The sequence below is a fragment of the Harpegnathos saltator genome, unplaced genomic scaffold (genome assembly GCF_003227715.2).
Source record: "Harpegnathos saltator strain DR-91 unplaced genomic scaffold, Hsal_v8.6 scaffold791, whole genome shotgun sequence".
NCBI classification, from domain to species: Eukaryota; Metazoa; Arthropoda; class Insecta; order Hymenoptera; family Formicidae; genus Harpegnathos; species Harpegnathos saltator.
Genome location: NW_020230639.1, coordinates 287,157 through 314,993, shown reverse-complemented (window position 1 = coordinate 314,993; position 27,837 = coordinate 287,157). Strand labels below are relative to the sequence as shown.

At 49.2% G+C, this 27,837-nt stretch overlaps 2 protein-coding genes across 7 annotated transcripts in view; both read right to left on the bottom strand.

The window, feature by feature from the left end:
* The window catches only part of Pde9 (phosphodiesterase 9), a 150,912-nt gene extending 127,158 nt beyond the window's left edge, over positions 1-23,754 (bottom strand). The window contains exons 1-3 of one of the 6 annotated variants that reach the window (XM_025306633.1): positions 23,422-23,754; positions 22,794-22,996; positions 22,003-22,251 (exon numbers count right to left, since the gene is read on the bottom strand). The gene's annotated coding sequence lies outside the window, so the exon portion shown is untranslated. Of the gene's footprint in view, positions 1-22,002; positions 22,333-22,793; positions 23,060-23,421 lie in introns of those variants that run through there. The other 5 variants (XM_025306632.1, XM_025306634.1, XM_011150986.3 and 2 more) reach the window with 5 other exon arrangements.
* Positions 23,755-27,545: 3,791 nt separating this feature from the next.
* Positions 27,546-27,837, bottom strand: part of Ada2a (Transcriptional adapter 2A) — a 40,782-nt gene continuing 40,490 nt past the window's right edge. Inside the window, exon 3 of the mRNA XM_019844097.2 lies at positions 27,546-27,833. Within this exon, the coding sequence (XP_019699656.1) occupies positions 27,659-27,833 (175 nt within the window). The 3' untranslated portion in view covers positions 27,546-27,658. The remainder of the gene's footprint in view (positions 27,834-27,837) is intronic.

Sequence of the window (27,837 nt, the reverse complement as noted above, 5' to 3'; positions counted from 1 at the left end):
CAATATAAATTATTAATGATATATCTATCAAGAATATATATATATATATATGTGTGTGTGTGTGTGTGTGTGTGTGTGTGTGTGCAAATGGACGTCAATTTTAATAACATTTGAAATCGACGGAAATGTTCATTGTTACAGAGCCGCGAAAGCGGCGCCGACGAGTGTCCCGGTGGTCGTTCAAAAGTTACATAATTTCTTCCTCATTTTCTTCCTTCGCTTTTTTTACGTTCGCACCGCGACGTTTCGTACATGCGGGCCATAAAAACGTCCGTCGTTATCGCGCACAGTCCGTAAATTCAGGCCCGCTGCGAGAACTGGCTCGCAGAGAGAGTATCGTTATCGAATGCAAAATGGTCGTAGACAAGGCGAAACCGGGTGCGACGATAGTAGCTATCCAAACAATGCCTCAATGACCGCGATTAAGCGCGGCCGTGTTATGCGTGCGAGCACATTATCTAAGCAATAACCCTACGCAAATCACCCTAAACGCATGCTGGTTCCACGTTTCACACGACTGCCGCTGCAGTCGTTGCAGAAATATGTACTACCGCAATTCGGATTGCGCAGTGGATGCGGCGCCGCTTTCGCAATCGAAGAGAAGGCAAAGTAAATAGAAAAGAGAGAAAGGGAAGAAAGAGGAGAGAAAGAAATATGAAAAAAGGAGAAGAAGCGAGCATAGTTGACCGATAAGGTCAACTTTTTAGGTCAACGTTCGCCGATGAACGTTACTACTTACTTCGCTTCGCGGGTTTCGAGCTACGGCTGCGGCGTTGGCCGTCGAAAAGGGAGAATTCCTCTCTCTCTCTCTCTCTCTCTCTCTCTCTCTCTCCCGCCCCCCCCCTTATCGCGCGTTCGCGCACCAGCAGTCTGATCCTCTCTTTTATATCGCGTCGTCCGATGCTTGCGGAGCAAAACCCTGATTTTCCGCTCGCAACAAGTGGCAAAAATGATTGTCGATCGCATTTTCGCGCCGTATTCGAGCGCGACATACGCACTCTCGGATCGACGTCGGCTTTTATATCGAGACGTCTGCGAGTTCTGGTTCTCGCGGCGAGGGAGCAACCGCGAGCGCGACCTTATCAGTTATCACCGGTTATTTGCCGGTGAGTATGCGAGATTGCGCGAGCGTGTTGCTGCACTCGTCGGAATTAATGCTCCGATTTCTCGTTTCGACTCTTCCAAATATCGATCACGCGGAGTGCGTGATAAGCGCGCCGCGCTTCTCGTATCGCGATACGCGGATCTTCGAGAATAGATTTATACAGCATAAGTGTCGTGCTACTAAAACGCGTTGCGGGCTTCATTGAGAAGGAAAGAGAGAGAGAGAGAGAGAGAGAGAGAGAGAGAGAGAGAGAGAGAGAGAGAGAGAGAGAGAGAGAGAGAGAGAGAGAGAGAGAGAGAGAGAGAGAGAAAGACGTGTAAACTCGATCTCAATACGCACGAATCGCAAGCATGGGGCCGGCCAGCCACTTGTGCAACGAACGGCTTGCACAATGACTTGGCGTTATTTTCTATAAAAAGCTGATCATTTTTTTATAATACTCCAAGTAAACACGAAGAAACCGACACGCTGAATGACACTAAAGGAGGTCGCGTGATTGCGTGTCGCGGCCATTATATCGTTCCCTTGTAACTTCAAGCAATTTTCACAAGCGACTGAAAAAAAGGCACGAAAGGGGACGAGAGAGAGAGAGAGAGAGAGAGAGAGAGACAGAGTAGAGCGCGAGAGGAGAAGGCGAGAGAGGCGAGAAAGGAGGGTGGAAACGAGCGAGGAGGGATACGGAGGGAAAGGGCCGGTAACGCTCGTAAATTCCGCGGCCGCCAGCGACGGGCGTGCGTTTTTACGAGCGCCGCGAAGTCGGATAAACGTCGGGCCTAATGCGGGCCTAAACCGAATTATGCGAATCGGAGGCCGACCGCGGGAGACAGATAATGGCGCCCCCTGCCCCCCGGCCCTCTTGGAAAACGGATCGGCCTCCTTTTCCCGGGGGAGATTAAGCGTTATTAATAGCCGCGGCCGAGCGAGTACACACACACACACACACACACACACACACACCCACACATACACACAGAGAGGGGGCCGGAAGGGGGAGGGAGAGGGGCACAGATCCGTACACAAGTGTCCTTATTTCGGTCGCCTATCGGATTAAATGCGCCGATATTCCCGTCGCTGTCCACGACGCGACTTAAATCTGTCTCGATGTGAGGGAACGCTCTGCTGAGGGTCCGGCGACCGACGCGACGTGAGAGAAAAAAAATAACGAGGCGGCGATCTCGTGCTCTACGTCGGCAAATATTCCCGGGGATATATAATTTGCGGAAATATAATTACAACGGGGTATCTCGAAGGATAGACGTGCTCGGTGATATGTGTGTCCGAGAATTAAAGTATCCTCGCGTCGCAACGCCTAAAGTGGAAACAAGGACGAGACGACGACTTAATTTCTTTCTTTCTCTGCTCTTTTTGAGAATTTTGTTCTCCTCTCGGTTCCGACACACACATGCACGCACATGCACTCTTTTCTTCCTGCTTTTGGAATATTAAATATTTTATTTTCTCCGACAACGAGAAGACTTTCTTGAAAATTTTTTTCCCGGATTCGTCCTTGAGTCTAAGTAGAGAGAGAGAGAGAGAGAGAGAGAGGGAGAGAGAGAGAGAGGGGGAGATCTATCTCGCCCATCGTCCATCGTCCATCGTGTGCCGACGCGCTCCCTCGTCTTGTTATTTTAGAACGATCGCTTCTCCCCATCCGACAGCCTCCTTTTAATCCTTGATATAAGTTCAATAAAGAGAAAAAACACAGAGAAATTTTTCCATCGAAAATATCGCAATCGCGGAACGCAACGGGGGAAGCCGTGCACGAACGTTAACCGCTCGATGACGACGAAACGACGACTCTTCCTCGACGAGTCGGCGTTACGCTACGTGAGAAACGTGGCAGACTCTAATCGATTCTCCAGCTGGATACGTATGTTCCCCTCAAATTCGCGGCGCGCAGGTCACTCGTAACTGCTCCGTCATCGCAAAGTCGTGACTTTGCCCGCGCATGTAAGGGACACCGCGTATCACCCTGCAAGGCCCTCGCGCGCGCGCGAGGGCAGGGGGGAGTGGCAGAGAAGAAAATCGAAGGGCTCTATTCTTAGGGCGGCTCTCCGATGCATATGCATAACCGCGTATCGCGATACCTATTACCCGCGTATATTTATGCGTATATCGCGCTTAATATATATGCACGCGCGTCATGTATACGCTATGTATACGCTATGTATACGCGTGCATGCACATATATATACATAATAATATATAAGGTGACCGAGAAAGTTTGTGCCACTCCTAAGCTTTGTTATTGTCAAATTGCACAATGTCCCCACAATATCAATTAAAAGTGTGGTTGCGTATGCCGAAACAAAAGCTTATTTAACAGCGAATTTACCGGCGTGTAATATTTACGGAAATCAACTATTACGGAAAATTGATTATTTATCTCTATTCATTAAAACAGCACCAACTTTCTTAGTTACCTAATGTGTGTGTGTGTGTGTGTGTGTGTGTGTGTGTGTAAAAGCGCGTGTATATTATTTATACGCGCCTATTATATACGCGCGTCGCATTCTGTTATGCGCGTACGCATTACGCGTGTTTATCGCGTGCACTAAGCGTATATATCACGTGCATTATACGCGTACGCGCATGTTTATTACGCGTGCATATATTCGTCATGCTGCTCTCGCCGTATGTAGGTGAGAGCACGTGGCGTTGAAACTTTCTATATATGAAAACTTGTCACAGTCACGATGTTGTTGTCGTTGTTGACGCCGCCTCGTAAATTCGCGCCCGCCAGGGTCGCGTTTCGCAACCGAATAAACGCAAATTGAGATGCGTGTCAGAAGAAAACGATATCGACATAGGGGGGGGGGATGAGGCGTTTCGTCGTATCGTACATGAGTTCGTATCGTATACGATGAGGCGCACGCGCCCGAAACACGTTCACGGAAGTACACTTGCCAGTTTTCTGCTTTTGTTGAGCGAGTCTCGTTTGCAGGGACAAAATGAGCCATCACAAGTCTGTTGAACGAAATATAAATCCTTGAGCGAACCGATGTGGACAGAACGTAGACACGATCGATACCAACGCGTGTGAGTGGAAGAATACGTTCTTACACCGAGGAAAAATTATTATTTAAACCTCTAATTTTTCGTACAGTGAGAAAATTCGAGTCAAAAGGAAAGAACTATAATTTTAGTAACGTTTACGACGACTCTTCCCTCTCAGTGCAGGAGCGTTAGCGAGGATAATCGCCTGTTATTTCTCTTTTGCTCATAAATCCCGCTTGTGGGCGGACGAACGAATGCCGAGTAAATTGCATAAAAATTCGCACTTCAGTCTGTTAACTCCGCAGCAGTTTAACATGCGGTAGATATAGCAACGATTACATAGCGTGCAACTATGAGAAGTAGCTGCGCATCGGGTCGGAGTTGATACGTACGCAAATCATGAAATTCTCCGCTCCTCATAAACAACTCAATTACAAGTAATGAAACAATGCAGTTCCACGTGTCATGCTGCCGATGGAGCGCGCCAGTGCAACACGAGTGTAATCATGCAATTTTAGTCTCATTTCTCGTGAGTATAATGAAATCTCTATTAATCTATACAGAGCAGAGACGCGTTCGCAGATGGAAAGAGAAAAAGAGGAAATTCCGCGCGTGACCGATTAAAAAACGTTGGACGAGCGCGAATCGCGCGGAACCGAACTTGCCGACACGCCGCGATTGGGGAGTTGAAGGTGACTCGCGAGACCCACGACAGCGGGGAAGTTTTGGAAATTTGTCATGGAAATGCGTGTATCGTACACGCATTACGCGTCGCCGTCTCACGCGCGCGCGCGCGCGCGGCGACGAGAAGCGAGTTTGCCGAGTTTACTCCCGCCCCGATACGTACAACTCAAACTGCTTCCCAGTTCCTGAGAGCAATTACTACCGTCGACTATAATTACGCGGCGATGCACAGCGACGCTGCTCGCTAGAATAAGGCCAGGAAGGACGCGGCGCGTTCCGAGCGGAGGCCCCGGGTCCTTTTCCTCCTTTTATAGACGAACTCGTCGTCACGCGTCACGCGCGAAAGGAAGCGAGATTGGATTTAGAATGATTAGAATCCGACTGCGTCGGACGTCGGATGAGGTATTCGATGATGAGAAACCGCAACGAGCCACACGTGGATCTCGTACGACGTCGTCGAATTAAATATGCACGCGAAAACGTACGAAAACGGCCGACGAGATGCCGTGACTGAAAACGTGAGTTTGACTTTTGCTCATCCTCTCCTCTTTTTCTCTCCTTCTTTCTCATATCGTCCTCTTCTCGTATCGCTTCCCTGTTAGATTCGTCAGGAACGCGAAAGGGTCTTCTCCGCGCGGACAGCTGGCGCGCGGTGCTCCGGAGCGCGCATTGTACGAGCCTCTGTAGAAATGCCTGGCATCGATTTCCAATTTCCTAAATATGTATGTCGTATCGGAGTGGATGATTTGACGGCGATACTGTCCGCGGCGAGATATATCGAGGGGAATTTTCCTCGAGGAAGGAAAACGCATCGCGTTTCCACGAGAATATTACGCTCGGGATTGGTGGTGGTCAGCGTCGTCCGGATCCCCCATCGATTCCGCCGGAGCGGCTTAGCCGCGTTTATCGAAGACATGGCGGCGAATCCGCGATTCGCCAGGGAGCGGCTGCTCAGCATCGTTCGCGAGAGAACTCGTCTAAGCCATGTTTGGTCACCCCAAACGGCCTCGGGGCCACTGCTTTCGCGTTTGCTCTAGAAACGTTCGGCGACTAGATTGCAGTGAATCCGAACCGAAGACCGGAATACGCTCCGAGCGCTACGCCTGCAATTCCCCATCCACGTGTGCGTGCGTTTCTGTGTGTATGCTAATACACACAGAATGTCCTCGCCTCCTCAGACCCGGGCCTGACACTCGGCTAATTGTTCTTGAGACGCGCGTGACGGCCGCGCGGCTGCGAGTTACTCTCTTTCTCTTTCTTTCTCTCTCGCTTCCCCGCCCTCTCTCTCTCTCTCTCTCTCTCTCTCTCTCTCTCTCTCTCTCTCTCTTCACGCTCTCTTTCTCTCGGGATCTGTCGCGAGCAGGTGGAAGATGATAATTTGTTCCCGGCGGTATAGTTTAAACGAACGATTTTAGAAAAAGGAGAGCCCTGCAAAAAATATTCCCGACATCATCGCGTTTTCATGCGCACCTATAGTCGCCCACGTAGTCCCAAGCGACGCGAAAGTGTTTAACGGAGAACCTCCTCCTCGTATCTTTCCGTAGACGATGTAATAAATTTCACACGTCAAAACAATTCCGCGTTATAATTTTTACGCCCTTAACACCGTGACGCATGTCTCAGCTCGCTGTTGTAACCGCGACGAGAGAGAGAGAGAGAGAGAGAGAGAGAGAGAGAGAGGAGAGAGAGAGAGAGAGAGAGAGGGAGAGAGAGAGAGAGAGAACGTACGCTCTTGGAAATTAAATTCCGCAGAAACCCCAGCAACGTCTTCCGCCGGTCTTGGAAATTAACGCATTATATACGCGCGCGTTATCTCGCGAGCGGAAGACGAGAGCACGACGACGAGCACATATGGCGGAATCGCGTACGAGGGCTCATGCGGTGTCGCGCGCGCACATTTTGCTCGCGCGAGATCGCAATCATCAGCAGCATCGAGGACGATTGGGTGATGGTTCTTCGAGGGAGGCGGGAGGAACTGTAGGTCTTCGTGGAAAAAGCCCGGTGCATCGGCTCCGAAACGGGTGAGAAAGAGATGGGAGATCCAGATGGACACGAGAGGGAGAACAGGGAGAACGAGGCACGAGGACGTCGAGAGGACGCGAAAGAGCTGGGGAGAGGAGGCCGAGGAGAAGGACGCGCACGCTCACGCAGAGAGGGGAGGTGGAGCGGACACCGACGTGTGATGCTGGATGAGGACGAGAGAGTCGAGTGGAATGCACAGAATGCATCCGGCGCACCTGCTTGCAGACTTCGGCTCTAACTGAGACGGCCGGCACCGCTCTCGCCGCGGAGTCTATCTTTGTGGGTGTTCGTGTGGGTGACACACCGACGTGTCCCCCCTCACATACACGCATGCACGCACGCACGCACGCACGCACGCACGCACGCACACTCCACATGTAAGATTCCCGGAGAGCTGAAGAGGAGGGTTGCACGAGGACGGTCAGTCAGAAGACGAGAGGAAAAGGAAGGGAGGATCGAGAGAGAGAGAGAGAGAGAGAGAGAGACAGAGAGAGAGAAGAAGAAGAAGAAGAAGAAGAAGAAGAAGAGAAGACGACCTGAGCCGCCAGGAGGTCCCGAAGTTGTAGCATCTTTCGAAGCACCGCTAAACTCTCTCTCTCTCTCTCTCTCTCTCTCTCTGTCTCATCCTCGCACGTGTACGCGTTTCCCCGATGGACTCCGAGAAGCGGCACGTGAGACCACTGTGACTTGATCGAGATCGATTTTCGGTTATAATTGAGTTAGTATCGCTGGTTACGTTAGGGACTCGACACACGTAAGGGGGGCACTGCAAGTGACCGGTCGGACAGATCGTCGCAGTTACTTTAATGAAATAACTTTGTACTCACGCGCAGGTCGAGCGCAGGTACGGCATTGTAAAATTCACGATTCACCATGGTAAGCGGAGGAGCGAGAATAAATAAATATCGCGGTGTTACTTCCCAGGCCCGCCGTCGCTGATATTAAAATATCCCTTTTTCGTTTTAATTTCGATACAGCCTCTTAGCTTAGTTCAATACTTTCTCTCGTAATTGCGGAAAGGGTGTGCTCCCCTCGCCGTCCTTTGCCTCGTGGCAGTTCCGCTGCGCCAATTTTTTATCGAGAACTACGACGAATATCTCGTGTCGGATATTGTGGCTGAATCCTCGGCCTAGAGAGACGCATCGGGTCGACTCGGGTCGAGTTAAAGCCAAGAAACGTCATTCCGTCCGGCCTTACGGCTTCCATTCGCGAAGCCGCGCGTATGCTCCGAATGTGTGTTCTCGCGTGTTTAATAAATTTAAAAAATAACGAGAAGACTTGCTGTTGCTGATGACTGCGGCCGAGGGACGCATAATCGCGCGGTGATGCATGTAGCACGAGTGCCCTCTGTACGAAATTGGATAACGAAATGGGATGGGAGGAAAAGAGAAGAGAGAATAGAGAAAAAGGGAGAGATAAAATTAGGTACTCCTAGGCCGCGGCGCCACGTCGTTTTACGTGGCCGAGAATTTTACGGGACTTGCGAGAGAAAGGGGCGTTTTATCTGGCCAAGAGTGAGGCTTATTGACCTGCCGTTAGCCGCCGGCCACTCCGACTTATGGTTGCAGCCTTAAAGCGCGCTCGCGACCTGCAGAAAGCCCGCCGGGTGGAAATCGCGTTGCTCGCAAATGGGGTGGCTTTTAACGGGCCGTCAGAAAAGTGAGCGCGCAAACTGCGGGCTCCATACCGGCTCTGTGTACGTACGAGCGCGCGCGTTGGGAATTCAAGCGTGCAGGAAAGAAAAGAAACTTCCCACAGAGACTTTTTCGCAGGAATGCTCTTTTTCTCGAATCGCAAACGGCAAGACCTCGCACGAGCCAATTCGCGGCCGAATTAAGCGCACTCGCTCATGCCCAGAACGTGTAAAAAGTAATAGGAAGAATGCTGGGGCGCTGCGAGAGAATTCGCGGAACAACCGATAGAACGCACAAAGTTGGTGGACGTTGATGACGTGGATGGTTGGAAGCCATTCTCGTTCTCATTATCGACCGTCTTATTAGGCACTTGACGCACTCGACAGACACCGCGTATTTATACGCGACGCGGCGGCTCTTTATCTTGCGCTGAGCTCGCTTTTGACTTTCAAACGGATACACTACGTACTCGTATTTTATACTACGGCGAAGTTTATCACGCTCGAGCCACTCGCAGATGAAGCGAAGCGAGCCCATCGAAATGCGCTTTCCAGATATAACGGTGATTAAAATTCATGAGCCTTACGGCAACACGATAACCGCTCATAATGCGAGGGGTCGGTTAAGACTGAAAAGCGAATCTACGCGAATATTCCACAGCGAGAAGCAACCACCCCGGCAAGCCCCTCTTCCCCCCGCCCCGTCCCGAAACCGAAATCGAAACCGAAACAAGACTCTCTTTAAAATACAGCTGTATCCGTCGTGTAAACACACAGACGGATCTTGCGGCGCGCGCGCGCAGCCACTGTATTACACACACTCGATCTGGTATCATATTTTCTCATCCGGCACTCTTCTGATCGAGTGCGGGCTTCGCCGTCCAAGCGATAAAACCACTCTTATCGATTTACATTGCACACACGCGTGAGCAATCTCGAACTTTCCAAAGCGCAGCGCGAGCTATGCTCGCGACACGAAAAAGAAGCACACGAAAGCGCTGAGAACGCTCGCAGACTTTATCAATCATCGTTCGAACAACATTGCCCAATCTCGTTATCGTCGATGCAGCATTATTGCTCGATGGGAGAAGGTGGGTGGGAGAGAAGAGGGATGGAGCGAGAGGAGACAGACTGGCGAGCCGCCGCGCGGCTTTATATCTCATCCGATTGCCCCGTCCAGATTATAAAGTCATCAAAGTAAACAAACATCGGATAGTAATTTCAGTCGGTATTTTCGCGTTAGCGTCGCCAATGTGCGAGAGCGACGGAGCAGCTCGAGTCCTCGGTGTCGCGCGCGCAGTGGTTCGATACCGTCGCCGATCAGACAGCGGAGCCGGAGACGCGCGTCGTTTTTTTCCCTGCCCGAAGCCACGGCGAAGCTGCAGCTTTTAACAGGCTCGTGGTGAAGATGGGTCATAAACGCCGCGCACACACGTATGCAACGTGTGGGTGCCCGTTTAATCCCGTGAAGACCCATGTTACGTGGAGCATCCCTCCCCCTTTCTCTCTCTCTCTCTCTCTCTCTCTCTCTCTCTCTCTCGTTCAACTCCATTCAACTCAACGATGTTTTTCACTCGCGCTTGTTATATGATCTCCAAATATCTCGCGCATGACGCGGTTCGACTGGTCGTGGTTGGTTGACACGTTTGCCGATGAAAACGGTGGAATAGTTGCATGAATTGTTTCGTGCATCGGAGAGCGAAGGAAATAGTTTCGAGTCAGCGTGATCTCGCGCGCGATCGTGTCCGATCTTGACGGGTATTCCGTCGGGAAACAGATTCCCGAAATAGCGGGTCACGATCTGAGAGCTCGGCTCGACCTCTCAGTCGAGATGTGAAATTCCTGTTTAATGAAACAGAATCCGAGAACAGAAATTCCGTAAACCGTCGCGTATATCGTAAAAAATGACCGATTTATCGTCATTTTTTACGATACACCACCTACGTGAGAATTTAACGAAACAGTTTTCAACAGTCAGTCTCGACGCTTCTCGAGACCTTAATTTGCAAGTAAATATCGCTTGGGACAAGTCGCGCGCAGGCGAGCGTACCGCGCTCGAAGATACCTCGAGTCTGTTACGAATGATTAATAACAATGCGTTGCTAGTCAACATCAGCCGACATCCGCGTGCAAATGTTTGAGCAGCGGCTCAGTCGTCGAACTTCCGATCGCACGTGTCGGGCACTTAGGCGTGCTCGTTAATTATGAGATACATCGGCAGCGAAGAAAGCGCACGCGTTTCTCCAGGCTTCTCTCCCTCTCTCCCTTCCTCCGCCTCCCTCCGCCTCTCTCTCTCTCTCTCTCTCTCTTGCGAGCGAACGACTCGCTGATATATTCTCGTAAACCCGCCGAACGAGAGCTCGCGGCGATGATTACGCGTGGCGCAAAAATCACGTACTTTAGAAGCGCGAGCCCCCCGCCCGCCGGCGCAGCGTTTTGCGCGATCGCGCCAGCCGATCGATCGGCTCACATTCGATAATGGCGCGGCCGGGGAACGCTCGCGCTCGCACTCGCACTACATCTTTAAGGCGACGTAATTTCGTGCCTCGTACCCACCAGTTACCGGACCCCTAGAATCCCGCCCGGCACGTTCCTCTCCTCGCCAGCTCGTGATCCAGCCGATCGATAGCGCCCCGGCTTCCGCGATAGTTTCGCACGCGTGCATAATTCGTAATTGCCCGCCGCTCCGGGACAGAAATTATCAGCGCCATGCGCGTCGCGTCGCGTCGCGTCGGTCCGCGAGCGGGGAAGGCAAGTTCGCTCTAGTCGCGAAAAGCAGCGCGACCACGACGAGGTTTCGTCAAAAAGTAACGAGAATTTTGAAATTGCGCGCGCTCTGTATCTTGTCTATTCAGTCTTTGATTCTTTTTTTGTCTGTCTTTTAGTCACTGTCTTTATGTCACTGCCAGTGACGTACGTGTCAATTGTCAGGCAGCTGCGACACTTGGTTTGTGTCTGGCGAATCAGCAAGACGTACACTTCAGTTGTGTCAGGCGATTTTTTGCGTGTTGTGTTGTGCGAAATCAGTTGGATCAGAGAGCATATCGCTTTGCTTATCCAACGGTTCTTCAGGCGAAACACAACCTCACCGTTGTGATACCGCAACCACCTTATGGGCCCCAGGCCCATGCCCCCTGTGACTTTATTCCTATTTCCCAAACTCAAAGGACAACGCTTCTCAACAATGAGATGAGATCAAGGCGAAATCGCAGATCCAGCTCAAGACGATACACCACCTAAAGAGGCGTTCCACCGGTGTTTCTCAAACTGGAAACTATACGTTGGAACAAGTGTATAATATCACAGGGGGACTACTTTGAAGGAGATGGGATAAACATTGAAGATTAAAGAAATACTTTCCGAGACAATTAAAGATCCTCGTTACTTTTTGATCAAACCTCGTATTTTCGCCGAGCGCACGCACGCAGCACCCGCCACGGTTGCCACCTTCGCTGACGTCGGCAAAAACTGAAGGCTTCTGGCCGAGTTGCGCGATAGATATATATATATATGTCGCGACTTATTGTCGCGCCTGCGCGTTCACACGGAGAGAGCCAATATCGCGGGACAGTCGCGATGAATGTCGTCAAATCGCGAGCTAATCGCAGTTGCAGCGGAACTCTAATAAAACCGACGACACTGACAAGTAAAGGTACCCAACTGTCACTCACCGATTTTGATGAAATGTATTTTTTTTTATCTGCGGAGAAGCAGTTTTAAGGGTGGAAACTACCCCTTATTTGCATAGAGTTTTTTCGCGTTAGAAGTGCTATCTTGTTGTTTATTCGAAAGGCTGAAAGGTTTCATGGGATTTTTGCGGTCGCTAAATTCTGACGTGATCTGACGTGAAAATTCAAAAATACAAAATGGCGGATCAAATATGGCGTCTATATCTCGTGAGTGGGAGCATTTTTTCCATGTAAAATAAAATGATGTTGACGAAAATTACGATTCTTTTAGGTTTTCGAGGTCGCTCAATGAATAATGAAATACTGAAATATACATTTATTCTCAATAGATTCATTTAATGTTAGGTGAAATAACAGCAAATCCCATACAAGTTGCCTGAAGACATTTCATATGCACGCATAAAAACAAATGACAAACAGTAATACTAAAAATAGTGAAAACAATGTGATTTCCCCTATATACGTAAAAAAAATTGTAATTTTCGTCGTAATTTACATGGAAAAAATGTATCATTTTAATTTACACGGAAAAAATATATAGCAAATAAGAGGTAGTTTCCATCCTTAAAACTGCTTCTCCGCAGATAAAAAAAAATACGTGTCGATTATTTTCCATAGCTCTATAAGTGGGCAAAGTTTCATCAAAATCGGTGATTGACAGTTGGGTACCTTTACTTGTGAGAAAGACTCCTAATTCCGATGACTCTCCGCTCCGCGCGCTGAGTCTCGATAAAGCTTGACATTTAGCACGACCCGAAGCTCATTAGTTTTCCTAAGCGTTTCTATCACGTCTGAACGCCTTGTGACTGTTTATAATTTAGCTGAGCTGTCATTTCGATTGACGTGTTGTATCATATTATAATGTATCGCGCCGTATGATATCATAATATTGAACGCACGACAGAAACGATTAAAAGGACTAATAGGGATGAATTTTGGCCTGATGAACATTGATGATATTGCAACAACATGATGCATCGTATTACTTCGTATCACAGATTATATTTTACGTAATTAACATATTATAATATATGTCGCAGACACGATACAAACGATTAGGAGGACTCTAGGAGGAGTTTCGGCAAACTGATAAACGCGTCGAGGAGCCCGGGTCGAAGCTCAACTCCGAAATATTCCAGCGATTCAACTCGCGCCGCCTACGCGTGTTCGCGACCTTTTTGGCTTCTCCGACGAGGAGGAGATAAATGAACAAGGAATAAATCCGTCGCGAGGACTCTCGTCTCGTTGGTCCGACGAGTCTGGCGGCGGCGGCGGCGGCGGCGGCGGCGGTCGTGGCACGCCGATTAAGCGCCGCGTGGATCGCGTGGGCAAAGCCATCGGGAGACAATAAAACCGGCGCCTCCGCCAGACGCTCCTGGAATCCGGCCAGATCGCCTTGCGACGCGGAGAACCGCGACTAACGACTTCGACGACGACGACGACGACGACGACGACGATTAACCCGGGTTTACCATATTCGTTGGCACGGAAAAGGGGCACGATCCACGCGCGACGTTCGGTTTATCTTAGGACACCCGATATACGACTGCAAGTCTCGGGCTTCGCGGGATCCTGCACGTAGGATATCACGATGATATCCGTACGACGCGCGAAATCATATACACGCGTGATAAAATAATCGCCGGGTGATCCAATGCCGCGCGCGCGTCTCGAGGATATCGACTCGACAATTGTAGCCTCACCAATATCAGCCTCGCGAGCTAGGTACATACGTACGTGTTCCCGTGTGCGCTCGCCTCGCCGCGCCGTTAATTACACCGCGTAAATGATGGATATATGTGTGTAAATTAAAAAGCATCCCATGCGCGACGGACATGTAAATACAACGTAACGTATCGGCCTGTTGCAAACTCCATCGGGCCAGCCGCCGACGACGATCCGAGCGCGGAAAGGTCCAACGGGAGAATTCTCTCACTCCGGGCCCGAGACGGATGCGTTCTGAAACTTGGGCAGAAAGTTGCACGGGGCAACCGTTCCGTCCACGAGCGTGCATCTCGCTGACGTTTGCCGGATCGCACTCTAATTTCTCGCCGCAGGAAATTTCCCTCCGTTGCGTGCGCTCGTACGCGCGTGCATGCGTGCATGCGTGCGTTCCCAGCGCGATCCGCGACCGCCTCTCCTCACGCGCGCGCGAGTCTTTCCCGCGGGCGAGATGCGTCCCTGGGGGCCCTGTGCGATTCGAAATGCAACGCCGACCGCTCGCTCATTATCGCCGGCTCGCGCGGCGGCTGCCGCCGCACCGCGCCGTTCGCCGCGGCGATTAGCATTTTCATACGGCTACCTACCAGCGCGACGAGAAAACGCGGCAGTGATTCATCGAACGAGTTCTCTCCGACCGGCGGCGGCGGCGGCGACGATGCGGAGGAGACTAGCGCCGGCGACTCGTCCGCGAGATCGCGGATCGCGCGAATCGAGTCGAATCGAATCCGATCGAATCGCTGGAGAGACCTTCCCCGCTTTCTTCTCCGCTGTCCTTCCTTTCTCCGCTCCGCTGTCGGCGGCGAGGCTGAACACGTGCTATATTTCTCTGATATCGAGCCGCGACGATTGTGATCCAGGACGACGAGCCGATAGCTTCTCTCTCGCGAAGTGCGCGTATCGCGTGCGCGCGCGCGCGCGCGCGTTACGTAAGCCAATTAAATCGTCAGCAATCACAAATAAATAATTAGTTGGCTCGTAAGGCGTGCGCGGCCGTGCGCTGGTAAACATTTATTTGCGGAGCTTCAACGCCACGCGATTAACTCTGTATGACGCAAATGACAGGAGCAAAAAATCAGTTGCATATTCAGGGTCACGGCCAGAAAATCCAGACTAATGCGTTAATGTTCGATTGTACGATTCCGCGTTCCGGCGCGCTGTCGATGTCACCGCGAAGCTACGTCAATTTCTGCTATGCGCGTAACCAGGTAGTTGGAACAATGAGAAAAAACGCCTCAAATCATCGTACGATGGAAATGACGGACGCTTGACGGAGGAAAGTGCGTTTCTTGTGTGGCGCTATTTAAAGTTTTATTGCATTGTTATTGCAATTTTTGATTGCATCAGGATGTAATGTGTCACCGCTCGATTTCTTCTTCTCCAGCGCTGTCTGATCAGCGATTTCGCTCATTTTCATATCCGATAAACACGCGCGATATCTGTCGCGCAAAAAATCGGCAAGGCAATTCCGACAAGCGGCCGTGCCGAACACTTTGAAAAAGTGACATTTCGTCACGACCGCCCGCCATCATCAATCGTTCGACCTCTCGTATTCTCTTTTTCGACGAGAATCGCGACACCGCGAACGGCAACGTTCGCGCAGAGGGAATTTTCGCAAATTCGCACGATGACAAATCGAGCCTCATCGATTATTGAAGTATCAACGCGCCTCTCTCTGTATGTATCGGCGGATGCTCGGCGAATATTTCCACCGAAAACGACGGTGGTGAACAGAGGGAGAGAGAGAGAGAGAGAGAGACAGAGAGAGAGGGGGGGGAGGAAGAGAGAGAGAGAGAGAGAGAGAGAGAGAGAGAGAGAGAGAGAGGGAGAGGGAGAGAAGGAAAGAACGCGTCGCGCGTAGAAATCCAGTTTGAGATTCTCGTCTTGGTTCGCGGATGGAAGTTGCAGATCTTATCTCGCTTCGCGGCCATCGCGCATGAATTGTACACCCGAAGCGCGTTTCATGTATATTCATCGTGCGTCTCTTACCATTATTGGTACTAATTACGTAATTGGTGTTTATGCAAATCCGTACGGACGGAAGTGCGTTTAATCGTCGTTTTGGTTAAGCGCTACCGAACGCCCATAGTCGTCGGCGTGCGCGAGGACACGAATCGTCGTCGCCACCGCCGCCCCGCCGCCGCCGCCCCGCCGCCGCCGCCGCCGCCGTCGTCAAGGCCGGTCATTACTGTTATCGCCATTGTACGCGCCTCGTATTAATCAACGCGAAATTGCTGGATCACCGTTACGAAATGAACCACGGCTAAGAGCACCGCGGATTGCGAATCTCTGTGCGTGCAGGTATACGCGCTAACACTTCCCCCTTGCCCAAGATGGATTTCCGCGACGATCATCGCGCGCGAGACCGATGGCCTATCATTTCCGCGAACGCCATCCGACGTTACACACCGCGCGCTCCTATCTTTCCGCTGTGAACGGGCAGCTTTATTTATTGTTATCCAGCGTGAAAATAATAAATATCAGATATGGGGGTAAAAATATTTGTCGTTATCGAGTATGATAACAATGATGAACAATAGACGTGTCCCCAGAGCCACACCGTAGCTACCGACCGGCGCCGGCGCCGTCGGAAGAGCACAAAACGTCCCGTGAGTGAAAGTCAAGCAGGGAGGTCGCTATTGTTAAAACATATCGAGCCAATCGAAAGAGCATTCCAGACGAGTGGTGGCGGAGGCGGAGGCGGTGGCTCGCGTGACTGCAACCTCTTTCTCTGCTCGGGGGCGATGAATTTAGAGAGGGTGTTGTCGCGCTCCTCGGGAGGGTAACCCGATCGCTCCGCGAAGACTCGAGAGAATTTTCCGCGCCGGAAATAACAACAGCCCGGCGCTCGGCCGAGCCGCGAGAGCGCGACTCACTCGATCCGTCCCGCGTCGTCGCGATCGATCACACGTAAACGGCCCGAAATTATCAACGCTCGAATTCCCGCCAAACGGAAGACAGTATTCGTAATGTTCCGTTAGACTCGCTCCGATAGACGTCGCGCGGACAAAGCGGATAACCACATTTATATCATCCCGCCGGCCCTGCCCGCGTCCCTTCACCGCTACGTTAAACTTATCTAAACTTACCGCAGGAAGATCACCACGCTCCGGTAGCTCACTGGCAAATTACCGCTCTTTTACGCTAAATTACCGTGACTTCGATTACCATCGTCTGCAGGCGAGGGAACGAGCGAGGTGAGGGAGGAAGGAGGAATAAGTTTCCGAAAAGCACTCCGGCGTGTCGCGATTCCTCCCTCCGCCTCCTCTTCGTCTCACAATCATCCTCTGCACGTCGCTGCTCTCTCTCTCTCTCTCTCTCTCTCTCTCTCTCTCTCTCTCTCTCGGTCGCGAGCTCCTTTCTCTCCCACATCTACGACACAACTCTCGTCTCTCTTTCTCTCTTGGAGCCGCGTATCTACGGGTCGTTGATATCGCTCGCCTCGTGTTTTCTCGGATAACGTACGTACGTGCAGCGGCGGTCGTCTGCCGCGTTAAACGCGGCACGCACCGCACCGCACCGCACGCACCGCGCCGCGTCGTCACGATAATTATTGACAGATGCGAACCAGCTAATGCGGCTTTCGTCTAGCTAACTCGCCAGTCGCGACGGCTTGTTTTACTGACGGAGACGCGCCGCACAACCGGGCGATGAAATACGCTTGGAAATTTGCACATTAATTCCCACGATAACCGACGGCATCTCGTGTTTGTAACGTTTAACCGCGCGAAATTACACTGCAGAAGTGCGCCTGGACGGCCCGAATGATCGCTACAACGTGGCTCGTGGCTCGTACTCCATGCAAACCATTTGGTGAAATTATGCTCTGTGTGTGAGGGGAATTATCTTTTACGAATCTTCCTCGTTCGTTTTCGTGAAACATGCGGTTTCACCAGAAATCTCGACACGTCGATTAAGATCCGTTAATTCGAGTGTCTCTTTGATGTCCGACGTGTCGAAGCTCAACGATTGAATGTACGAGAAGATAGGCGCGTGATATATATCTAGAGATGCAGTGTATAGATACTCGCATCTAGATCTGCTATTCGCTCCAACCGACGGCAAATCCATATCGTGAATAATTGAAGAGCCCGAAGCAATACGCGTTAAGTCCCGTGAGACCGGAGACCCCATGGGCCTCGTAACTTGCATGTCATGTACGAGCACAAGTTCGATTATCATCCCCTGCAGATGAATGTTAACAAGCCATTAAAGTATCATCGTGTGACATATATGTGTTTCCTAAAGTCAGAGTTGCATATATCTGTGATATTAACTGCCGCGATTCTGCGATTTACGAAATAGTAACGTGCCCTGTCTCCCCCCCCCCTCTCTCTCTCTCTCTTTATCTATCTCTCTCTGTCTGTCTGTCTGTCTGTCTGTCTGTCTGTCTGTCTGTACGTCTGTCTGTAATTTCTGCAGTAAATTTTCGATAAAGTTTATGACATGCAGTTTTGTCGCGACTTTCGCATCTATTTTTCATCCTCTGATGATAAAATGAAAGAGATATTTCGCGTGTGAGTGCGAATGTATGCTCCTTTAATATCGTTAATGACATTACACGAATAGCACAATTGAGTGAAAACGCGTCGAGTCACACTTTCAGCATAAATAAATCATTAAGGGGAGAACGTCGACACCTTTGCCAAGTACACGCGACCTATAACATCACGTATATCACGTAACTCCACTAACTTTCCTGGGAGAAAGAGAGAGAGAGAGAGAGAGAGATGCGTTTTCATTGTGAATTCGGAACACGAATGCAGCGAGCAATCCTTTCGTGCTACGTCAGGAACATAAATATTCGCATCTTTCATAAAGAGAGACACAATATAAATCGGACTACTTCTGAAATTACATTAACGCGGATATCGATAAGAAGCCGTGTGGTAGAGAGGAAGAGAGAGAGAGAGAGAGAGAGAGAGAGAGAGAGAGAGAGAGAGTGCACGATATCACGGAAACGATAAGTGCAAACAAAGAAAATAACGAGAGTTGATAGCAGAGTGATTAACCATACCGTTTTCTAATAACATTGCATTGGTTATCCATGTTAATATTAATCGTTAATATTAGTCAGAGATTAGCGCTCGTTGAAAGCACCTTCGCGCCACCGCATTATTTCTCCTTAATGTAATTGAAGCAAATTATTAACTAAAGCGAAACGCTGAAATGTAATTATAACGGAGTTACGTTGGCATTATTTGAGGCCTGTTTCGGATCCTCGCTGTAGCTTCAAGCTGAATATGACCAATAATTTAGGGATAATTATGACAATTTAATTCTCATTTCGAAACTTAACTGCCGCGCGCATAAAAGTCGCAATTAACATCAACTCGAATTAATATTCATATTTAGCGTTTAACACCGGAAAATCAAACTGACGATATCGAGTATGGCAGACGCTCGTAACACGATTTTTACTGCGCGCCCTCAACGTACAAACGCGATGATAAAAAAGGGGAGAAAATTAGATCGGAGAGAATAAATAGAAATAAAACTTCCAGCGTCGCGCACAACGTGACCGAAAAACAGAACTTCGAAGCTGCTTTTCGTTCTCATGAGGAGCGGATCACGATTGCAGACGTCAAGATAAGGTTACCCGCCTTCTTCACGCGTTTGTTGTTCCGCGATAAAAAGCACCCGACGAATCGTGCAACTCACGGAAACCAACAACCTCGCTCGCGGTTTTTCATTTCGCAAGCACTCGTAGCGCGAATCTAAATTCCCGACTATGCAAAAATTCGCCAGTAAATGGGGGATAAACGCGAATGATCGATGCAGCAAGTTTATTTTCATTGACACATAAATAATAATTATTCCACGTCGTATTAACGTAGAAATACTAATAACTGAAACACTTGCCAAAGGTCGCATGTTATAAATACGAATTGCATCAATTGAACGGGTATAAATATATATGGTAAATGAGCAAAAAGTATGCGAGAGCTATGCCGCCGCGTCTATACCGCAGAAGCTGGCGGCGTCTCGCGGCGAGAGAAATCAATCGACGGACACGTCAGACGATCCGTCTAATGTAACGCAGAGAAAATATTGTGAGAACTCACATATATATACCCGCCGCTAAATGCAATCGTCGTAATGCAGCCACGAAGGTAAATTCGCTTGTGAGTAAATTAAAGTTCAACGTGCGGTGCGCGCGCGCGCGCGCGCTCATTCATAGAAAACCGTCCGGCGCAATTTGCATTATAGCCATCTAATTTATCACGCGCTCCGAGTCATTACTTCGAGTCGGACGCGGAATAACGATTACTTTCTAATATGCGGAGCATCAGGAATAAAAACCAGCACGGACGTATTCTTTCGCGAATTCGCAACTTTGTAATAGCATGCACCCACAGAAACAGAGAATCTCGTTACCAGCGGTATAATTAAGGAAGCATTTAACAATTGTTATTCGTAACGCTCAGAAGTTGTCGGACGAAGCTTTGAAAGTGCGAATGTAAGTGGCGAAAATTAATCGATAAATTTGAGAGCGCGCGATTCTGTTGAAAGGTCCGTTTAATTAAAGTTTCGATTAAGGAATTAAGAAGAGAGTATGCGTATAAGCTTATTAGTCTGGAATTGCTCGAACGAGAAATTCCTTCAGAGATGCACAAAGAAGATTTAAACGTCAATCTATACGATTGACATTTCAAAATTGATAAGTCAAATTATACGTATTACGTGGTACGTTTATATAAACACGTTCACGCAAGTCGAAAACCGCGGTCCCAAGTGTCTCGCACGAAAACGCACACACTAAGCTCGCAAACTTTTCCAGGACGCAATTCAGAACGCAATCGACAGTTCAATAAGAGAAGTTGTTTCTGAAAATGTTTCGCATATAGATTAAATTCTCTTATTTGGAAACTGTTTCCAAACTGCCTTCCAGAAACAAAGTGTTCAAACCGCTTTCAAACCTGATATACACGTGTCAAAGACAGGTAGCGGTCAACTGACCGCGTCTCTGCGCTACTGTTTTTCTCACATACGCGGTACGTTTTTATAGTTCTCGATGTTTAGAAATATAATCATCCAGGAAAAATGTTGTATAATATATTCATATTTTTTGCAATTTCTTAATACACGTATATAGCGTTTTTGCATGCAAGGCACGCATGTTTTGCTCGATTATTATTACACCTGCATTCTCTGGAAGCGTTCGTTTCCGCAAAAGTAACCCGCGAATGAGTTCGCTCGCGGCGAAACGCCAGCGATAAATTCTATCTAATGCCCATAATTAAATCCACTCGCGACACGCGTAAGTTCATTCACAACAAAGTGGCGCGCACGCGAGCCCTGCCGAGTCGGTGATTGTGTTTGTGTGTAAACACGCAAAAAATATAAACACTCGCGTTTTTCACGCCAGCCGTACTTTCTAACGACATAACAGATTGGTTTGGATATGCAAAAGAGGAACAAATTTCATATGTTTGGAGTTATAAATGTCTCAAAAATTGTTTTCATGAATATCTCGACGATATCTACGTATGAAATAAACTCCTACACGAAATAGTAATCCATACACACACACACACACACACACACACACATATTATATATAACGATGCAATTTGTAAAATCATTGTAGCAGGAAATGTAATACCGAAAGCTGAGATTGATGAAAGAAGTCAACTGCTGAAGCGATTGAATACATATGAGCGTTCGTCGTATGAATGTAAACATGAATGTAGAGCAATGCATAAAAGAGCGTCACACTAAATCTAATAGCACAATAGTGTAGCGAAGTCATTCTCCACTTTGAAAATTTGCATGACAAGCGTATGCGACAATATTCTATTCGCGTAAGTCGACAATACAAATCGCCACAGTGGATTTATAGTCACCCCCGCCTAAGATGGCGTATCGTTAATTCCATTCACTGCAAGCAACGAATTTTGCGCACAGCCATGCAGTTTATTCGTTTATCGGCAAAAAATGTGATCCATTTTCCTCGGATGGACTGTTCAAACGTTCGGAAAATCTTATATCTTATTTCTCGTCAATCGACAGTAAAAAAGAAGGAGAGAGAAAGAGAGAAAGAAAAAGAAGCATGCACTTTTGTTTAGAAATCTCTACCTTCGATTTCAGCGTGAGGGGCCTCACAAGCTAAGAAAAAAGCAGGCAAATCAAATGCCAATAAAGTTGCTCACCTTTCTCGAACGCCTCCAGCGACGAATCGTCCTTCCGAGGCGTCCACTCGCACTTCCTCTCGCGCACCAGTCCAGTGCAGCGTGCAGTTACCGGTGCAGTCCGCTCCGGATAAACAAAAACACAAACTCGCGACTTGTTCGATCCCTTTCTCTCCGGAGTGATGTGTCTCTCTCGCGCGCGACGGCGGCGGCGGTATCACTCGCACCGATTCTCTTTTTTCTCGTATCTGTTGGCGAGAAAACACGCGACTGGAGCAAGCGAGACAGTCAACGGCGGCCGCAAAGGAGCGAATGAGTGAGTGAGGAGAAGGAGAAATAGATATATGTGTGTGTCTGTGTGTGTGTATATATATATATTTATATATATATATATATATATATATATAGAGAGAGAGAGAGAGAGAGAGGGAGAAACGCGTACCGAATGCGCACGGATGAAAGGCGGAGACAGAGAGAGAGAGAGAGAGAGAGAGAGAGAGAGAGAGAGAGAGAGAGAGAGAGAGAGAGAGAGAGAGAAAGAGAGAGAGAGAAGCAGGGGAAAAATGGAGACAGAGACACGATACAGCGAAGAGAGTGAGGGAGGTACACGATGAGAATGAGAAAAAAGCGAGCGATACTACGCGAGAAGCGACGTGATAAGGAGCGCCGAGTTTCCTGCACTGCGAACGAGAAACGGATTGCGAATCGCGATTCACGCACGTCTGTCCGTCAAATTGATCGATTCGCCGGCGACGACGTTTCTACGACGATGGTGATGCCGCCGTGTGTTGTTGATTGTCGTCACATAATACCCGCGTTCCGGAGTCACATCTCTGCGTGGCGCGAAAAACGGAGCACTCCGACCCGCGGAGGACGTGGCGCGCGCGCGCGCGCGCGCACGCCGCAACAGTTGCAGTCTCTCTCGAGGTAGAGAGATCGTCCTCAACCTCTCCTCTTGCTTCTCCTCTTCTTCCTCCCCCAGTATGTTCCTGCTCAGGATCCGATCGAGCAGGCACTGACCCCACGAGACGACGTCGGAGCGAAGGAAAGGATGAGAGAGAGAGAGAGAGAGAGAGAGAGAGAGAGAGAGAGAGAGAGAGAGAGAAAGAGAGAGGGAGTGAGCAAGAAAAACGAGGAGAGGGGGAAGAAGTACAAGGAGGAATGAGCGGGGAGAGCGAGGAAGAAACGGAAGAGAGAAGTCGCGAAAGAAAGAGAGTGAACAATAAATAATACCGAAAGGAAGATAGAGGGGAAAGAGGAAGAGAGAGGAGAAAGAGAGAGAGGAGGAGGAGGAGAGAGAGAGAGAGAGAGAGAGAGAGAGAGAGAGAGAGAGAGGCAGGAAGAAAGAGAAAGAAGGAAAGATAAAACGTGACGGTTAGAGGCCGAAAAAACGAGGTAACAGATCGCGACAATTGTAACAACAGAGCGACCGCGATTTACCAAAGCCCTCACTTGCGCCGCGTCAACGTTTTTTCCCGTCTCGCGAGACTCGGGAGGGGACACGCGCGGAAACGGCGAGTCGCGATCGACACCCGAGGGAAGAGAACGCGAGCAGTCTTTCTCGAGACGGGGGGAAAAAAGGAAGAACGCTCCGCCGCGCTTGTGTCGGTGCGCGCACTTGGCCTTTCGAGTTCGTGCGTCCGGAGGCGCGCAATGTCGTTCGAGATATATCGAGAGACGTGATCGACGACGGCGGCGGCGGCGGCGGCGCGCTCACGGAGGCAGACGTGACCACGTCGCGCACGCCTGTTTAGAATATACTGAATATATTTTGATCGGACCGCTCCACCGAGCTCCGCCGCAGCGCCGCTCGGCGCTCCTCGGCCGCGATCGGCCGCGTTCGGCCGAACCGGCCAATCACAACACCCGGCCAGCCGTCGGCAAGGCCCGCGCCCTCACTCTGTCGTCAGCTATGCACCGTGCAGGTCGATGCACCGCTCTGTGTGCGTTTGCTCTGCGCGGCTCGCGACGCGACTCGCCTCGCCTCGCCTCGCCTCGCCTCGCCTCGCCTCGCCTCGCCGCCACCTGTCAAAAGATCACGCGCGCGCGCGCGCGCGCGGTCTTTAACCCAACGCGCGCGTTCGGGGCTGTATGTAAATAACCGTTCCTCTCTATGGCGCATGTGTAGATTATATGCGGCGCACAGTTTACTCGAGCGTATGATCTTCATGTAAAAGGCATCTGACTCGCACGGCTGACGCTCGAGCAACTCGCGCGTTCCTCGTGTTTGAGAGAAAGTTTTATGCGCGAGGAAGCAAATTCAATTTGTACGAGCGTTTCCCGCTGCGGAAATTTACGTCGATCGTTTTCGAGAGAGTCTGCGGAAAATATTTCTCTTCGTGTTTCAATAAACTCCTCGGCGAGATGCATAAGCGTTACAGCGTCGAGTGTCTCTAGTTTTATTCCGCTCGCGCACAAACGGCTGCTGTTGGTTGCCGTTTCTCGCCCTTCCGGAGAGTATATAGCGTATTTTCCTTTCCTTTAGATTGAAGAAATTCCACAATCACGACATTCGCACGATGTATTATAGAATAGAGAGTCGTAAAAATAGTACACGATTCGTGAGATAAATGATTACCTGTGCGATATTAATCGTCGTTAGCGATCTCACCGAGAACCGTGGGACCGTAATAATTTCAACCAAACTCGGACTCATTCGAAAAACACGTTGAGATTGAAACAACAGAAGCATGTCCCGCAGCGTTGTTAGTTCGATTATCGCCCGTGCTGCGGGAAATTGCAAACTCCAGGAAATTATTTAAAGCGCAGTGGAGGTCGTTACAGTTTGAAGCGCCGAGTCGCGAATCGCTTGCGCTTATATCTCGCGATTTCGAGATCTTTTATTCGAAACGACGTTAATTTATATCGCGAGCTCGCAATATCGGTTCAAATGAAAACAATCTTTCGTCTCGACGAAGCGTCTCTGACATACGTTACGTAGCTAAAATAATTACAATTCGGTAGACTGCGTGCGTATCGGAAATACGGAAACTCTAATCTCCCTGCCATCTCGGCAGAATCTCTTGTTTCCCCGGGCTGATCTTATCAAACGTTAGCGAACGTCAACGTTACTCCGATATCGTATCGTATAAAGGCAACTCCGCGATGTCGAAGCATTGTCGGGCATGCACGTTCGCGTGTATACATTATGCAAATTGATTCCATCGATTGGCCGCCAGACTCAGCGCGCGAACTATAGACTTGTTGCACGTTTCAGCAGCTCTGTCCCGACCTCCGGAGCTTACCCGTTCTATAGCTTGCATTTACCACGCAATTCCAGAAAATAGCGTCGTATTAGGAGAACAACAAGCGTGACAACGAGTCTTCGAGGCGGCGGGTCCGAATAGCGTCACCCTTGCCGCCTTGCACTTTGCGAGCGTTTCCGCGATACGATACGATACGATTGACTCGCTCTCTGCCTCTTCCTCTCGATTCGAGTCTAGCTAGCTATAACGAGATAATATACTCGTGTCCGTATTTATACTCGCTGCGCGGTAGGCGCAGACATACGAGAGATACCATTTGTCGCGACTAAAAACAATGATGGCGAAGCTAAACATTATCCACGTAAGATGCGAGTTTTTTTTTTCTTTTCTTTTTTCTACAAAATTATACGGTGTGCCGCTAAAATGTTGTCACGATCGTTGATCACATCGCGTTGCAGACGCGACGCACACATGCCACAATTTCACTTTCCTCGCAAGTCCCATCGTCGTGGATGGGACTTACGCTACTCCGGTACGCTACTTCGCAATCGCGGCTCATAAACGTTCAGATCGGCGTTTCTCTCTGCGAGAATCGCTTCGATTCCACTCGCGACCGACTCGCGCGCAATTCGCCGCGATAAAGCCAGCGGCGTTTTGCCCCGACGATTTACAGACGATTAAGGGTCGTCGTAATTATCTTAAGAAGCCTCTTCGTAGGAGCGGTGCTGTCGCTGCCGATTACTATGTGTCGCCAACGACGGCGCCGCTTTTCTCGCTAATGCGAGAGCCATTATGCCTACGGTATGTAAGATACGCCTGTTGCGGGATATCGTGCGGATTCCGGATACACTCTTATTCGACTCGGAAAATTCGTATTAACGAGAGAACGGACGATTCATAATTGCCTGTAATCGCGGCATTCGCGGTCGCGAACGCCGCTGGTAGCTATAAAACAAAGTGTTTCAATTAATTACGCACGCATTATTGTATCTTTTCGCCTCGTTTTCGGCGTCGACAAGCGCGACTGTGTGCGAAATGACTCGACCAAAGTGAAGGGGATGTGCTCAGCCGAGTCTAGTGAATCGATTTTTTTCTCCTACCGAGACAGCTTCACTCCAAATTATTGCGCGTAACATTCTGCGCGTTCGATATGTAATCTTTTAGAGCGATTGTGTGATCCATCGCCAAATTCATGAAAAGAAACTTTTGTTTCTTACGATGACATGATATGGATACGATTGTTCACGCTTAATTTATCGAAGTATCTTTCGACCAGTTTATTCCTGTGCTTGTCAACTTGTAAAGCACAGCGAATTGTCCTTGAGAAAAATGCGAGAAAAATGCGAGAAAAAAAGACGAGGAATTCGAATCTTTAGTACGAATTTACATACAATATTCCCAATCGAGAGATTCTCCTCGAGCTTGTTGCGCACAACTTCCCTATTAAGCGAGATGCAGAAGATGGCGTATACGGACGTGACGGGAAAATGGAACAGTGTCGATGACGCAGATCTCTTTGTTGCCTTCTACGCAGCGGAACGAGAGATTCTCCAGACACATTTTTCGCAACACTTTTAATAAATCCTGTTTACTCCTGTGCAAATGCAGGAGTGCGTTTGCTGCTGCTGGGAACAGGAAGAAAAGAGGGACTAACGAGAGATTCCGAGGAGAACTCGACGTGTTTTGATGCGAGGAGCACGGCGAAGGGTAGCCATTAGAATTCGCGGTAAATGATAGGTGGAACGACATCATCGATCCTTATCGCTCGAGCTCGAGCCTCGCTATAAAGAGAGCAGCAAGTCGACCGGGTTACCTTGCCAGTTACCCAAGAATCCTGCGGGATGATAATGAGCCACCGCTATCTCAGGCCGAGCCAACCGTAATTACCTGTTGGTAATACACGGTTGTCGTCGGCGCGATTAGCGCCGTCTTCTTTCGCGAGTTGTCGCAAATTGCCGGAATTGGGTAACTGGACACGAGCTGGATCCGACGACGGTGAGTTTCTACTGACGCAAACCAGGTGACAGACGGAAAATTCAGCCCTAGCTGATGCGTAGGATACGACAAACGCTTTTCTCGTCGCGACAATTTCACCAGTGAAGATTTCTCGCTCGAGAACATTCGAACGACAAGTGTTTTTCGAATCTTTTCGATTTCGAACGATACATATCAAATATAGATCATCATAATTGGGTGTTTACGCATAATTGAATGTTGCGAAATTTTAACGACGCACAGACGACATATTTCTGTAAAAATGACATTTAATGAAATCGCCTCGATCAGCGCCTGTGATATTACATATGAATCGATAGATAAAACAAACATTTAGTAAAATAAGATTAAAAGTTCGAGACGTTGAAACGAGATATGTGTATTTTTATAATAGCCATATATCGGCTCATCGCATTCGCATTTTTACTCTGAGAACGAATTAATACAAAAGCGGGAGGATAAATGTAAAGTTTATTTTAATACTGTAAGGACCTTTTTGTTTGTATGTCTTCCAATATCGTTCGCAGTTCTTCATCCTCCAGACGCCCTTCGAGACTAGGAATAAGAGCTTTCGCCTCCTCTGGAGTTTCGGGACACAAATTAGCGAGCGAAGCGAGTTCGAATTTATGCAGTTTTTTCTGCGCTAGTAAACTGT